The following is a 16,754-nucleotide window of genomic DNA, read 5'->3' as shown; positions in this document are numbered from 1 at the left end:
GACACCTATGCTAGTTTGTAAGTTAAAAGTTCATCATATTCTTTTAACACTCTTATCAGGATTGTGCGTTTAGTGCGTTCCTTTTGTGTCTTCCATAACGTTAATCTATTAAAACACAAGCAAAACAGCTCTTGCTCAGAGTTTTCACCCCCCTCGTCACTTGCAGGTTTTCCATTTACATGAACTTCATGCGCTCTTTACTGAATGAAGCCTGCAGGCACTTTCATTGATGTGCTCACGTACACCTACACACTCTCTCAGTCATTCTGTCCATTGTAACTTGGTACGGCTTCCCCTGACAAAAGCCATAACCAAAAGCAGTTGTGTTTTCTCTGGGAGCACCTGGCCCGTGAGCTGTTCTCATTTCCTCTCGGCTTCCTCACTTCATCACATGTTATTGTCTGTTGAGTTTTCCCTGCTCCCCTGTGTCCCGAATGGGAAATGAGTTGCAGGTATTGCAATATTTCATAATTTCTGTGGAATTATTGAAGTTCAGAACTCTGGTTTTCAATATTTTCAACGCTTAGTTGATAAGTCAAGGTACTGTTTTCATAAATATGTAATTGGTTTTCATAAAAACTGATATATCTTAATGATTTTTATGTTTCTTTAAGAGCCTTCCCACCTTGAGCTACATATTAATGGCGAAACCAAATGTTCGTGAAAGTCCTTCCTGCTGGAAGATGTGGAGTTTATATCAACAGCAAAGATATGTAATATTAAGATGCTGACCTAGAAATGTTTGCAATTCATTGCATTAATTAGCTTAATTATGGGCATTGTTGCAGGCATAAGTAATTTATCTTCAAAATTATGTGAATATTAGTTAGCTTTAGGGCCTCTTAAGTTCTTGTTCCAATTTAATGACTTTCATACTTTCTTAAAATAAAAACACTTGTCCGAGTGTGAAAGAATCTTGTGGAGATATTGGCTGTATTGTCCCCTGTCCTGAGCTGTGACGCTGTGATAGTTTTCCTCTATCGGAGCAGATCTGTGCTGGGTGTCAGTGGCCGACTCGCTGTCCCCGCGCGTCCTCTGATTAATGACTGTGTCTTTTCTCCTCTGCAGATTGCCATTTGAGCAAGATGTTGAACAGGGAAACGTGGCGCACTTGGGTGACTGTGACGGTAAGAGGACTTTGGGTTGATGTGTATGTGTTTACCTACGAGTGTAAAAGCAAGTTTCCTTTTTTTGTTTTTGCTCAGATCTTCACATAACTCGCCTTCAGAGTAAACAATACCTCATTAATGTGTGTGTGTGTGTGTGTGTGTGTGTGGGGTAGGGGTAGTTTCATCTTGTAATGAGGAAATCCACAAATGGATACAGACAAGTCTCATTCTACCTCGATGTTCTGTAGTATCTCTTTTTGTCCCTCGAGTAAACACAGAGATTTAACATGACGGTCTGTTAGTTTCATTTTGTCTCTGAGCTGGCCAGAAAATCTTTATGTTTGCTTTGTTCTTACTTGTATTCCGTCTCCGTTTTGGTCTGATAAGTACGGATCCATCCACGTCTGGTTAATTACATTAAAATCAGGCTTTTTAAGTCCTCTTTCTCCTTTCGCTGCATCGTTACAAGTGGCAAGTAGCACAGCAAAAAATCTCTATCTTACATTTGTCATCATATCTTAGACACAAGAGATTTTAAGGGTGTTCCCGTGACATCCACTCACTTTGATCAGAGCGCGAATGCCAACGCGTGCAAATTAATCCTTTGCTTTTTTTTTTAAAGTTCTTTCAGTTCATGTGCCGTGATCCCTGAGAAAAAGAACAGATCATTTTTCCAAGATCAAAACCCCCTGAACAACTCTAATCCTGTTTCAGATTCAGCGCTCTCGCTACAGGTCCTCTGACCACCAAACCACAGGGAATGGCCTCTGTAATTGAGGGCTGGGGCTCACTCGGAGCATGGATAAGTTGAGCTAGCTGTTAGTCATCACTGAGTCCTTGTGTGGCGCTTTGCTGGACATGCAAAGGATCATAATCAAAGTGTTGGCTCCGCCAGTGATCTTCCACTGGCTGTTCTGTATTTAATGCACATCGTGTTATGCAAGTGTCCTGCTTTTCACCGTTAAGAGAATATTCTTACGAAATATTATAATTAAAAGTAAAATCTGATGCAATTATTACTCCACCTTTTCTACTTGCAGTTTCTCCTTCCATACAGGAGGCTCTTAATTAAAGGGGGTGACTTTGATTATAATTCTTCTATTTGTGCACTACACCTTTTGTTGTTGTTGTTGAGAAATAAACATAATAACTCCTGCTGCTGATGTAAATGAAGACCTTGACAACCGTTATATTTCTGGATCGTCTCACAGATGTTGAAGGTCTCATCTAAGTTTTCTAAAATAAAGACAGTAATACTGAAAGTTACTGAAAGCAACACGTTGGGGATCATTACCTACCTTCCAATACAGCTAAATTATTATGAGATTTGCTAGACTATGATCAAAAGACCAAAAGAATGAATTAAAAAACAACCTTCCATGGTTCAAGCTCTATTCTTGGAGCGGAGGAGCACAGGTTGGACCCACCGCTGTGATACTCACAGCTACGGGCAGGTTTTGCTGTAGGTGTAATGACGGTCTGCGCTTCGTCTGCAATATTCTAGCATAAATTACATTAGAACTGTAGACCTTTTCTTGGAAGAGGAGCAGTGAACATTCACAGCAGTATTGTGAGCATTTCAAAGAATAAAATGTTATTTTCCTAACTGGCGTTGGCAAGGATTTGATTGAATCCTGTTGGATATGATGCGTTGATGTTATAGGTTAAGCTGGTTAACTTCACTTGTGGTTGTCACATGCCAAGATCTTTTTTCTTTTTTGTATTTGCCAATCCATTTATAAACACTTACCAACAGTGGCCTCCCAGATGGTTGTTGGTAAGAAACCGTCAGGAACATGTAACTGGAGCATCACTGCACCCCTCCTGAAAGGAAAACAACGTTAAATGTCTCACTATTCCTTACATCTTCAGGCCATTTCCATCAAACTTTAAAAGTAAATGTTACAAATCTTTTTGTAAGTACTCCTCAGTCTTGCTTCTTGGACCTGCATGCCTTGCTGTATACACTTGCAACCTGGAAGGTGTGCAGTATTTACTTTCTGTGATATCTTTTTGATTGGCAAATGTTAAAAGGCCGTGTTATTGCCTTCTGGTAAAAATCCAATAACAACTAGATATAAATATATTGATCCTGAATTATTACTTAATTCTTTCCCAAGCAACAAACCGTCACATGGCACAGGATGCACTTATATAGCAACTACTGTACAAACAAAAGACACTTAAAGAAGCATGAGGCAGGATTGAGGCAGGATTTATGAAAAAAATATGTTTTAAGTTTTCTAGTAATAATGTCAGATTAAGCGTTCCAAACCAAAAAGAATGAGCCCTCTAGTGTATCTCTCCGTTGCCTTGAACAGGCTGTGTGCTGCAAAATGTGCTGCAATTCGGTCCCGAATTTCCCGCGCTGTCCTGCAGATGTGACGTCACATGACGCTGCATGCACGTTCTCCCCGTTCTCCCGTGCCGGCTTCACTGTTGGCTGCAGTACCCCCGACGGCCGTCGTGGTGAAGGGTGGCGCTAGAGTCTCATTTCTTTAAAGGAGCCTCATGCTCCTTTAAGAGGACAAAAATCAATACAACTGTAAGATACTACCATATAAGTTTTCATACACTTTGGCTTTGGTTCTTGATCTCTTGGTTGTAACTGGAGAAACTGAATATAATATTTGTTTTTGGGTTTGTTTGTTTTTTTGTTTTTTGAAAGACATTCCCTTACCTTACCTGTACTTTCCCAGGTTCCATTTTTCATAATCATGACTTACGTGTCATGTTCACCGGATGAAGGTGATGTGATCCTGGCAGAGACCACTCCCACCAGGATAAAAATGTTATCAAAGTGATAACTCACACTGACTTTCTGTATTGATTCACATTGTGGGGACACTTTCCTCTAAGTTAGCACAAATCAATTGGGACTTTTTCCGGTTTTTCCATTTTTTGGTGTCACCGCAGTAGACCGTACACGTATTGATTTGGTTTATGTTTAACATCAAATGCCTTTCATGGCACAACCCTTCCCACTTATCCGGGCTTGGGACCGACAGTGGCGTGCATGACCCCTCAGTGTCGGAGTAACACCAGCAGAAAGTCCACAGAGCCAGCAGACCTCTGCTTTTTACTGTTTTCTTTGATCTTCAATGAGCTTTGAAGGAAATTAGCTGTATGTAATCAGCCCAAGATGATGTGAAAATTACATATTTTTTATTTTTTTTTTTTACAGAAGCAACATTTTTCTTCTGCAGTGAATAAAAATGGGCTTATTTGCAGACCTCACATTCAAACAGCCATTCCAGTTATTGTAACTCCAACAACTATTACCAAACAAAGCAGCCTATTCCAGAGCAACAGACACCAGGAATCTGTTTCTGTTCAGTATTATTTATTTCTTCACTTTTTTTTCCACTTCTTTTTTTCTTTAAACTGAATTTGACATATTTGGTTAGTGCACTGCTTACTGTAGCAAATCCAAAGGAGTGTTTTAACTTTCAGATGCGTGCAGGTGCTGTGCTGATATTCACATTAAGATGTACTGCCCAGGTTCTTGAGGAATATCTAAGCTCTCTGTAATGCTTTCCGCTGATCCTGTCGTGAAATATGTCTCAGCAGAGTGCCGTTAACAGCAGCCCGCTCTGTTGGAGCTAGATGAATGAGAGTTGCTGGTCTGCCGTGGCAGGAGCGTGAGCCAGCATCTATATGATGTCTGCCACAAACACTTACGCAGCGCTTTGTCTCAGATATTGTGATGAACTTGATGTCACGGCCCATCTTTTCATCATGTCTCTTGTTTTATTTGACACTTTCCTTTTGTCTTATATGGATGCGCGCCTTTCTGCTCCGTGCTCCTAGTAAATGCTCAGTCCATCTTTCTTCGTCTTTCTGTAAGAAAGAGACTCCCAGCCATCTCCAAACAGTGTTCAGTCAGAGGAAGACAGAGACGGAGATTCAATAAGCTTGTTATGACAAAGTGTCACTGACAGGAGGAAGACATTAAAACTGATGGCACACTGTTTACATCTTAAAGTATTCATCTACAAGGTCCTCTTTACATGCACAATTCTTTAGAAACATGCTGTACATCAGTGTACTCGCACAAATACATAGATGCCTCGGTACATAGATGCATCAACACAAACACCTCTGTGATTTGTGTTGGTTTAACAGACAGGAGGCTTTTGGCTGCTGAATATTTCATACCTTTTATATTGGACTCATTCCACCTGTCTGTATCTTGACCCAACAGATGAGAGGTGAAATATGATTTGGTCGGTTTATCTCTCTTTGGGGGAAACTTGGCAAACTCATTTCCACTCTCCCATTGCTTGCTTCTCTCCGAGAGGATGAGTCACTCTCTGCAGAGGCCTGTGAGAAAATAACGCTCTGGTTTCCATTCACCTCTCCAAGTCACAGTAGTAGTGAGCTCATTTTTGAAATTACGATGCGGTAAAAATTCTAGGATCATCCAAATCAAATTATAATCAAACGTGTAAGCCACAATGAACTCAATCATATGACAAAATTTAATCAAAAGCAACTTCTTTTGGCTATTTCTCTTCTTTTAGAGCTCACCACAGTGGTTCATCATGTTCCGCATATTGATTTGATGCAACCCTCCCCATTTATCTCCACTGCATCCCTTAGTGGATGGTTTTCTGTGGGTGTTGTCCGGGAAAATGTAAGTTCTTTGACATGTGAAGGGGCTGTGGATCAATTCGCTCGAGGCCAACTGACTCCAGCGCACACCCCTCCTGGTATGTGGCAAATTCAAGTCAAGGAAATAAGATAATGTTTCTCTACTTAATGTTTTTATACACTTACATGCAAAAGAAATCTGGGCAGCAAAGTATACTGTATTGTAAATTAACCTCAATCAATCAATCAATCAATCAATCAATCAATCAATCAATCAATCAATTACTTTATTTGTCCCCAAGGGGGCGATTAGTTTCGCAACAAGAGAAGCACACAATGGGTAAATATACATAAAATATACATACTAAATTACAATAATAGTATCACCCACTACCTTTTCCTTCCTGCATTTAAAAGAACAATAGCAGAGGGAACAAAGGAGTGTTTGTATCTGTTAGTCTTTGCAAAAGGGAGTCTAAGCAGTGTACCTGATGGTAGAAACTGAAACTGTTGATGTAAGGGATGTGAGCAATCAGACAATACAGAGTTTTCCTTCTTGATCAGCTGTTTGTTATAAAGTTCTTGTAATTTTTGTTGAGCCGACCCGATTATTTTACTGCTTAGACTGACAACCTTATTGAGCAAATTAGGTTGTAAATGAACCTTTATTTGGTATTAAGATTATTTGGGAAGTATTAGATCTTTTTAGAAAAGCTTTTTCAACTCTAACTTTAGTAATCTTTCCTCCTCCAATAAACTTCAACAGGAGGTTGAAACTGGGTCTTTTCTGACACCAGTTGATGAAAGCCTGCTGAGTTACTACATGGGGGTAAAAAAACAGATGCCAGATCAAACCAATGCGACTTTTATCAACTTAAATAACAATTAGTTGCAACTATTCTGTTCTTACTCGGCCACTGAAAAATATGTAGTTGAATTTAACCTTCAGGATGCTTTATGTTTTAATCACAATTTACTCTTCAGGCAATTAGTCAATACAAGTAGCTTTTACATTTACACAATATTGTGAACAATCTTTGGCACCTCTAGTTTAGATATTTAATGAAAGTTTCAGTCACCATCCATATCTGCTTTTCAGTCTCTTTATCAAGAGGCAAAAATAAACTACAGTGATACATCAGAGAGAGACTGATTTAATAGCTTATAAACTGTAATATTGACATTGACCATAGAAAAATGCATGTTATTGGACCTCTGGATAACATCTACAACAAATGAAACCAGACATTGGTCAGAACAAAATAACTCTACGAGTGAAAGTCAGTATTTATGCGACTTCCTTCAGAACCAAGCACGGATTTAACTCTTTTTCAGAAGACTAATTACTCTATTATATTTAGATTTAAGAGAGCCAGGTTCCTGTATTTTCTATTTTTATCATGGAAGACTGGAAAATAACTCGTCGTCATTAAAACTTTGACAGAGCGTCAAGATAAAGGCTGCCTAAGACTCAGATGAAACCAGTACCTTCTATGGAAGTACTGTCTTTTTCTGTTTGTTTCTTTTTAACTTTTCTTTCAAACCACATATTGCGCCGTGCTTTGCTCCTCTCTCACCTCTGTGCCTGTCCTCTAACTTCTTTCTCGCCAGTCTCACTCGGTGCTGTACTGATTTGAGAGCAGCGTTGTCGTCAGACCTCAAGGGGAGATGGATGGACGGCCTTACTTAGTGGCCGGCTAACTGCCTCTCCTTTCTCCTAACCAGAGAGAAGCAGTTGCTGGAAGGAGAATCGATTTTCATCTCTTCTCTGGCTGATGGCAGGTGAATAGATATCAAGGGTGATACTGCAAGGGGAAAGGAATGGGGCTGGGGAAAGGCAAGGACAGAGAGGTAAATCAGATCAAGGAATACAGAGCAGAGAGGAAAGAAGGCACTGAGAGATCATAGGAAGCATGCAAACTTTGAGGATGGAAAGAGTAATGTGGTTCAGAGATCAGAGTTGACTGCAGAAAGAGGATGGAGAGAAGGGCTACAGTAGGTAGAGTACGAGGGATCACATAACAAGAAGTTAATGGTAGCTTGTTTGGGTTTTGAATCATTTAAAAGTAATTTCCCCTTTTAATCACTTACCTAATGTGTGGTTGTAGTTTGTTTTACTTTTGTCTGTTCTTGTTTGTTGGTTGAGCTGAATTGTAATTGCCTGTCATTTGGACTTTTTCATAGCTACTGCCTGTGTTTTTGTTGGTTGGCCTTTCTATTTTTTTTGCTTCAGAAGTCCACTTTTTGCTTTTGGAAACGGCCTCCCATGCTCCGAGAGTAGAGAAAGATGCAGGCGGACCAGAGGAGCATCTGTTTTTAGGGACACTTGGCTGGGCTGGCGTGACAAATGGGCTACATGTGCCACCGGCGTCTCCCGTGTCGCAGCGCTGTCACCGGCCCCCTTAGCTGGCCTGTCGCCAGGCTGTAACTCTGTCAAGGTGGTGTAAGCCGCCAGCCTCGTATCCTCTTAATCTTTCCTTTTCATTATCACACTCCTGCTGCCCCTCTCTTTTTCCAATCCTTTAGTTTGCATCGGTCTCTTTTTTTTTTTTTTCTCGCCTGACGTGAAAATCAATGAAATGAGAACAATATTCTTCACGGCATCACTGAGGGAATGCCATTCTGCTATGTCAGAGGACGGCAGAGTGAGATCAGGCTCATAATGGGAAACTGAGGGAGTTGACTACAGCTTTGGCTTTACACATAACACTATGCATTTATTGGAAGCAAAACGTACTCACCCTTCCCCCCTTGCAGCACGACGTTGACATTAGTATGTAGAGAAGATCTGCCATTCCTCTGAACCTGCCACGATCAAAGCAGAGTTTGGAAGCACAGCATCTAAATGAGATGAAATGCTGTGGGAGGGACACTTATGATGAAAGAGATGAGGTCAGGGAAATATATGGATTCAATTATGTGTGTTTGTGTGGGTGTAGAGGTGTGTGTGTGTGTGTGTGTGTGTGCGCGTGCGTGCGTGCGTGCGTGCGTGCGTGTGTGTGTGTGTGTGTGCGCGCGCGCATGCGTGTGTGTGTAACGTACTATAAGTTTATCACGCCCTAGGTTGTACTTTCTGTCAGGCTCTAAAATGTACTTCATTTTTGGTTCATAATCCCTTGCAAACCAACATACAGGCCCCATTAGGGATGAGGTGACGCACACACACGTGTAATTGCACACAAGTGTGTAAGTAGATCACACTCCACTTTCAGTGTCTTCAAATATAATTTACGACAACTATTTACATTTCAATGCAGCTTACATTTAGATGTGCTTCTGCAAAAAAAGCAATTTCAGAGTCATTAAGGCAGAACAGACAGTATTGTTTTTTAATTCTTTTTTCATTTTACTCTGTGTGTTCACTTTTTATGCCTATTTTAAAAATCACGTCCAAAGTCCAGTCCAAAGTGGGTTAATTAGCCCAACACACAACGAAACATCTTTAAGCAACACCTGCCGGTTTGCCCACTTTGGCACATCTCACAGAACAAGCAGCTGCTCGCTCTCCAGGACACAAGGTAATAAGAGGTGCTGGTAAATAATACAAAATAAAATCATTCATCTTAGTAAGATAAGATATGTGCGTCTAAAGATCTCTGCTCATTTACTCTATTAAGCAGGTAAGCCCATCGTACCGCATTATTTATACATCTCCCTTTTACAGTTTATCTGTTGACTTCGGTCAACCGTGTTGGTACATTCATTAAATATTCCATCAGCTCTGAGAGGAAACCACATTTTAATTGTATAAATACACAAAGGTGTCTAATTTTCTAAACACAAAACTATTACAGAGGCTATGTTTGTACAACATGATGAAATCATTCAGCAAACCTGAAATGATTGTCCATCAGAGAAGCCTGCTCTGTTTGCAGTAAGATCTTTATTCTACTATTGGTTTGGAATGTACGACGGAGTATTAGGGCCAAACTAAGACAAAAAAAATGGAAATTACGAGAATAAAATCATAATAATATGAGAATAAAGTCGTAAAATCACGAGAATAAAGTCATAATATTACGAGAATAAAGTCGTAATATTTTGAGAATAAAGTCGTAATATTTTGAGAATAAAGTCGTAATACTACAAGAATAAAGTCGTAATATTAAATATATTATAAATATATAAATATAACTTAATAAGATGCTCAATATTCCTCATTTTAACACAGGAAAAAGATGCTCTTCCTGTTAGAGTTCTCATAAATTATATTCTCATAATATTACGACTTTATTCTCATAATATTATGACTTTATTCTCATAAATTATGACGTTATTCTCTTAATATTACGACTTTATTCTCGTAATGTTACGACTTTATTCTCGTAATATTACGACTTTATTCTCATGATATTAAGACTTTATTCTCATAATATTACGACTTTATTCTCGCAACATTATGACTTTATTTTTGTAATTTTACTACTTTATTCTCATTATATTATGACTTTATGCTCGTAATTTCCAATAATTTTTTTTGTCTTAGTTTGGCCCTAATACTCCGTCGTAGGAATGTGCACCTGTGTTCAAAATGATGAGAAATGTGTTTATTTCATCTATTTGTGCACACGTTGGCATTTTAAAATCTGCATCCAAGAGAAAAATAGTGAACACCTCAGAGTGGGCATCTCAACTAGCGTGACCAACTGCAGCTGGATTTACTCTGGGTGTTGGTGTAAGGATGTCTGAGCAGAACGTATCATTGCTGACAGAAACCAGCAAAGTAACTGTTCAGCGTTTGTGTGAGCACAGCTATACGTGTGTCTAGCTATGTGCACGAGGGGTGTGCATGTGGGAATGTGACAGGTGACATAAACTGTTTCCGTAAACAACATAATGAGTTCGATTTGGTTCATGCATTATCAGGTGGTTCTAAGATGTCAGCTCCACTTTCTGCAGGTTATCACAACGTGTCGATTGGCTGGCTTCAGTTTTTCTGTGTCATGACCTTTGCTGACAGGCTAATCAGTTACAGCCTAAACATCGAATAAATGGACTGGCGCTCTGACAACTTCACTTTTGCTGTGAAGGCCTTTGAATTATAAGATTCTTGCATCCAAATCATCTCTTTGGGACTCTGCAACCGTGTCTCAACCCTTACAGCAGAAATGAGAGCCACACTCCCTCGTTTTATTTCACAGTTTGGATGCTTTCGGGAGCGATCCATTCAAACTGTGTTTGCAAAGACAGCTCATCAGCAAAAGTCAACTCTGTTTGGCTTGTTATCAAAAGAGATTGGGAAGGCAGCGTGTGTGCTGCTTTAGCTGCACAGGCATCCTTCCCCTTCGCATTCCCTCGTTGCTCCATCTCAACTCTTTTCTCAAATCTCTGCATCCTCTCTGTTGATGAAGACACAGTCAGCTTTTCAACAAGCGCTTGCATCCAGTGGACACACAAGCGTACAGTCACGCATGCACATTTGCCCCCTATTTTGCTGTGAACTCACTCAGCCATAATGACACAGCTAGTGTTGCTGCAGTGTAGCTACAGATGGAGGCAATTATGGTGCTGTGAAAATATTTCCTGGAGAAAGGCAGTGTTTTGACTGGTGGAACAGCGGGATGCAGTCACTCAGTAATTGAGGTCCACTAAAATACCAATGAGGCGTGAGCAGATTGAAGATTCCTTGTTGTGGTGTCATGTAAGCGTGGATGAGAATCACCGCAGAACCGGGACAGACTCCGGCTTTCTGTCTGGGGGTTGTAATGTTGTGATGGGCTTTTGTGCAGGAAAGAATATTTGCTGCCAAATTTACAGCTGTGGTCTCATCGAACTCCATCCTAATTGCTGCGGTTTGGAAGACGGCCCGTGTTGAGGCTTAGGAGGGAGAACTGACAAAGCCAGCACAGTTCTTTGCCTTTACATGACAGCATGTTAAAACAGAAGGTCTTAACTCTGCTGATGATAAAAAATAACGTCCTGACAGAGACGGATGTAAAGGAAACGAGAAGGAAGGAGATGGGGAACTCAACACTGTCATTTGTTTCCTCTTTCTAAAGGAGAGAAGGCTCTGTAACCTTCGTGCCACTTTCCTCCACTCCTAACTCCCGCTTCTATCACTCCTGCAAGTCAGACACCAAGGGCAGAAAGATGAAGCCAGACAATAGATGAGCAGATAAAGGGAAATGTTGTGTGTAGCAGTGCAACCACCGGCCACTCTCACGTCCCTCCCGTCCCAGGAAGGGAGCTGATTTATTCTCTGAATACTATGATTCTCTCGTAGGGCTTTTTAACCACGGTGCTTCCAGCGCTAGTGTGGTGGTTGTGCCAGACTTGGCACCAGTTCTTTGCTTTTTGGACTGCAGGCTGTGAGCACAGCAACGTCTCAGTGCCAAGAAAACTGGTGCTATGCTGGCCTTAAAACATTGCTGGACCAGATGCAAGAACCGCTACGTCATGCCGGGGGTCGTGTTTATTGTGACCAGCCAAAACAAAGCAACCATCATGTCTAAACAACCTCTGTGAGTTTAAACCATATATCACTGGGACATTCTGGATGCATTTTAGCTGATTTTAACCATTCAATCAGAAATACGCGTAGGCAGCAAACGTGATTATAAAAAGACTTCCTTTTATCCTGAAACGTAGCCGTCGATGTTGATTGAAGGAAGTCAATTCCGGACTCCAAACAAAGTTTTAGGGGCCTAGATCAGCATCTGTACATACCAACATTCGATTTGCATTGTTGTTATTCTGAAGGATTCTGTTGGGTCCTGCTCTCCAGTCCTCTCCGGCCAGTGGAAAGGTGAGCTAGGGCTGGGCGATATATCGAGATTTTAATATATATCGATATATTTTCACATGTTTCACACGATATGGTACGAGACAATATCGTTTATAACGATTTAAAAAAAAAAAAAAAACGCGGTATGGTACGAGACAATATCGTTTATATCGATTATTAATTATTTTTTTAGGTTTTTTTTATGATTTTGATATAGCTTATTTTGTGACAAATTGACTTGAATGTTTTATTTGAGATTTGCACAAATGTTTTGTTATTTGCACAACTGTCAACCTCAGTGGAAAAGTCTGCCTGTTACTGTCTACATTGTATTAATTGCACAGTGTATTTGAATTTAATTGTTTTGCAGGAAAGGGATATTTGTTTTATTTTATTCAAGAAGCATTTTTATTCTATATATGCAGGCAGTTTATTTTTATTTCATTTGTTTTATACATTTTGATATTGTGCAGAGCTCTGTTAATAAAGGAACCTGTGTGACATTTGGCACGAGGCTTTGTATTTAAACTGACTGTTTTTTTAAGGGTTTGCCTCAGAAAATAATGAAGCTAACAGAGATGCTATGCTATAATGCTTTGGGGGAAACCCCAATTAAGGCACAGAAAAAATATCGATATATATCGAGTATCGCCATTTAGCTAGAAAATATCAAGATATGACTTTTGGTCCATATCGCCCAGCCCTAAGGTGAGCCATGTCTTTGTTGAACCTGTTTGGAACTGGCTCTAGCACCGGCCTGGCGTCGGCCTAGCACCGGTCTAGCACCGGTCTAGCACCAGCGCCGATTTTGAGTTGGTGGAAAAGCCCTGTGAGTTAAATACCATTGGAATTGACGTGATCCTGTGTAGTTAAGGCAATAAGAGGGAAGTAAAATAGCATCTGCTCGCTGCAGTTTCCAGTTTAGAGATAACAACAGTGGAGGGGTTGAACTTCTGGAGGTCTTGGCAAAGCATACGGATTCCTGGAGGGCTTTAGATCTTTCATCAGCCTTTTTCCTCTGAGCCCTCCCCCTGCTCCTCTCCCCCTCTCACAGGGGTCCAGCTGGCCCTTCAACCAGATGCAGGTCCTTGCTGATAGATGGCTGTTTTCAAGGACTTGTTGAAATAGGTTTGTGTGTTTAGGGGGTCTACAGTTACTATATAGCCCACAGTTAAGGTTCACGGCCATTGCTTAGAGGGTGTAAACCATAAATGTCACATATTGATAAGAAACATTTTTTGAATTTATTGAATTACCCGTACAGTTTGTTATCCTTTCATCTTTTCCAAAAGCTTCAGATTTTTTTTGGTCATGTTCATATTATGTCCATAATAAATGCATATATCTGCCAAAGCAAATGCAATGCTTGAACACATATCTATAGAACAAACATGTAGACACAAAACATGAAGAGGTTGTTTATTTTGAGTAGGATAGGATTTCTTTTTCTTTTTCTTTGCTGATCTGAAGCCAACTGAAGCATATTGTCGTGCATCCAAACAATAGTAATAATTTGTATGTGTGTCTTTATTGACCACAGCAATTAAACATTTACAGTTTCACAGTACTGGTGGAAAACATTAGTCCGCCCCCTGACAAATGACTTGAACAAGAACTAATTGGATTAATCAGTTTGAACACATGTTGTCCTCTTAGGAAAATAAGATTAGAATTGTGGTTTAGATATATGGTGTGGATTGATAAAAGAAGCTATTATTAAATCTGCTAATGTGATGTATGTATCCCAAAAAAAGAGATTTCTAAAGAATGCTCTGCGTACGATTGGAAAGACATACATGCTGACACGTACATAGTGTTCAGGCTTCCATCAGTCCACACTATGACTAACACATGGAGACACTTTAGTAGTGTGGCTATTCTTCCTGGACGATGACACGGGTTGTGGGTGGTTCCTTTGAAGCTACAATGGCTTCAAAGGAACCACCCACAACCCTCAGTGAAGTAAAATAGATGAGCAAACACCTCTGTTGAACCTACCAGACATAAATCATTCAACAAGCAGATGCCACTGCTCTGCGAAAAGCACTGCTATGTGTCTGAAGCTTGTCAAAAATGTACATCATAGCGGAGGGAACATCATGATTCGGGCTACGTTTTTGCCGTGGGATCTGGATCACATACCATCATTAAGGACAATGTTCATTCTCAAGTTCATCAACATTTCCTGCAGAGTATTATCCAGGTGGCTGTCGACCAGCTGAAAGTGGAAGATGCAGCAAGTTGCTTAAAAATAAAAATACAAACAAAATTAACCTTTTGGCAGACCCAGACTTTAACAACCCATAGAGATGCCGTGGAATCATCTTTTGCGTCACTTAAAGGGGACATATTATGGCATTTAATGTATATTTTAAACAGGCCTTGAATGTCTTAAAAACAATCTAAAGCTTGTTTTTTCTACATAAAACAGAAATTCAGCCTGTATGCCATGTCTCTAGTTTTACCGTTTCTAACCTCATTATCTGTGAGTGATTCTGAGGGGAGGGGGGGCTATGATAATGAGGCTCTGTGCTGATTGGCTGCTTGAATGACGTGTAGCAGGGGAGGAGACAAAACCTCGCTCCAGCCAGAGCAGCGGCTCCGTACACAAAGCGTCTCCCATGCGAGAAGCTTCTGCGACAAAATAAATTCCACGGCTTTATTTTTTTTGTATTGGACTGTCCTAACTGGCCGCGAGTTTAACGGTTTCAGTGTGGACAGAGAGCGTCCGATGTCACGCAGCTTGACGTGATAGTCGGACGCTCGCATTCAGTTACACGGTGGAAACGGATCTTAAAGCCTGATTTACGGTTCTGCGTTAAATCGACGTGTACCCTACGCCGTAGGCTCTGCGTTGGTGTAACGCGGAACCATAAATCAGCCTTTAGTCACCTCGTCTTCACACAGGAAGATTTAATTGAATTCTAAACAGTTACACCAACGTTATTTACTCCGATTCCTCATCATTTCATATGTTACAAGAAATCACAACACTGAATTTTCACAAATTTTACAAACTTTATTGTTAAAAAAGAACATAAGTTGTATATAAATAACATGTATGCACTATTGCTGGCTCAAGGAAGGACCGTGCATCTTCTGAAGGTGTCGTTGAACAGCTTCAGGTGCTTTGCTTGGAAGATCTGAAACCGTGAACAGAAGAAAAATGTATTACGGTACTAATAGAGCCACCGGGGCCCCTCACCGGTCCGGTCCGGTCCGGTCCGGGGCTCCGGAGGCCACAGAACTTAGCCCATGCAAAGATCATACTTGTAGACAAATATAAATAACATTAAAAAAATAACGTCACTTACCGCTGACTCGTGTGCAGTTGCCGGGTCCGTACTGTTGGTACTGATCCTTTTATGAGGGTAAATGTCGATGCAAAACCTCATTTTTACTGTCCCCTTGCTGTGGAAACAGTCACCGCTTCTAAACAATGGCTGAAGCTCCAGCCGTCGGAGCTGGTTGTGGGCGTGGTTTCAGCAGCGGAGGCCGGCCTATGGAAATCTGCTCCCGTTGTTACGTAAGGACGGGAGCGGATTCTGAACGGCTCGCAGAAGTCACATGACACTGGGGGATTCAGTCGGGCGGGGGGTACAGACCTTGCAGAAATTCATGGGATTTCATCTTTCCTGTGTTGGCAAGGTGAGGGGTGACCCCTTTATATATGTTAAAACAAGAAATAATAATAGGTCCCCTTTAATCAAAAACAACTGCACTCAAATTTCAGTTTTCTGTATGCTGAAATGTATTTTGTTACTTAAAGACTTGGGTTGTTTAAGTATGCACTTTGGGATAGTTTGAATACTGGACAAGTATGTTCCTCGAGCGAAGCCTGCAAGCCCATGTGTGTGTGTGTGTGTGTGTGTGTGTGTTTGTTTGCGTGCACCACTAAATGCATGTGATGTCATCCAGATCCTAGTCTCATGTTGCGCATGCGTGTTAACAGAAAAATATGTCCCAAAGCCGTTTTACACACAACTCCACAGACATGTAATAGATGCAACTTCCTCATCTCACTGTAGACGGAAACGAGCAGCACACACTGCATGGCATTTAACGAATTTGGTTGGCTGTCCCTCAGGCACTGCAGCCAATGCTGAGTAAGAAGAGCCTCCACTTAGATTTGAACAAGTCTTGTAGGCCGTGTAATACTTGAGCCCATTGAGACATCAGGCTTTGTTAAAACAAACGAGCTAACATACCTAAGACCAAGAAAGCCCTTTTTAAGTTTCAGCCTCTAAAGTATTTAGGAACATGACATGAGAGGTTCTGCTTCTAATGTAAGATTGTGACTTAGCCCACATGTTTACCAATATTCTTCC

At 40.7% G+C, this 16,754-nt stretch overlaps 1 protein-coding gene across 1 annotated transcript in view; it reads left to right on the top strand.

The window, feature by feature from the left end:
- sema6bb (sema domain, transmembrane domain (TM), and cytoplasmic domain, (semaphorin) 6Bb) overlaps positions 1-16,754 on the top strand; it is a 182,144-nt gene that overhangs the window by 144,528 nt on the left and 20,862 nt on the right. Inside the window, exon 16 of the mRNA XM_061737645.1 lies at positions 1,069-1,127. Coding sequence (XP_061593629.1) covers positions 1,069-1,127 — 59 coding nt within the window. The remainder of the gene's footprint in view (positions 1-1,068; positions 1,128-16,754) is intronic.

The sequence above is a fragment of the Cololabis saira genome, chromosome 13 (genome assembly GCF_033807715.1).
Source record: "Cololabis saira isolate AMF1-May2022 chromosome 13, fColSai1.1, whole genome shotgun sequence".
In the NCBI taxonomy this organism is placed as follows: Eukaryota; Metazoa; Chordata; class Actinopteri; order Beloniformes; family Belonidae; genus Cololabis; species Cololabis saira.
The sequence above is the reverse complement of the archived record's forward strand: the minus strand, read 5'-3'. Positions and strand labels throughout refer to the sequence as shown.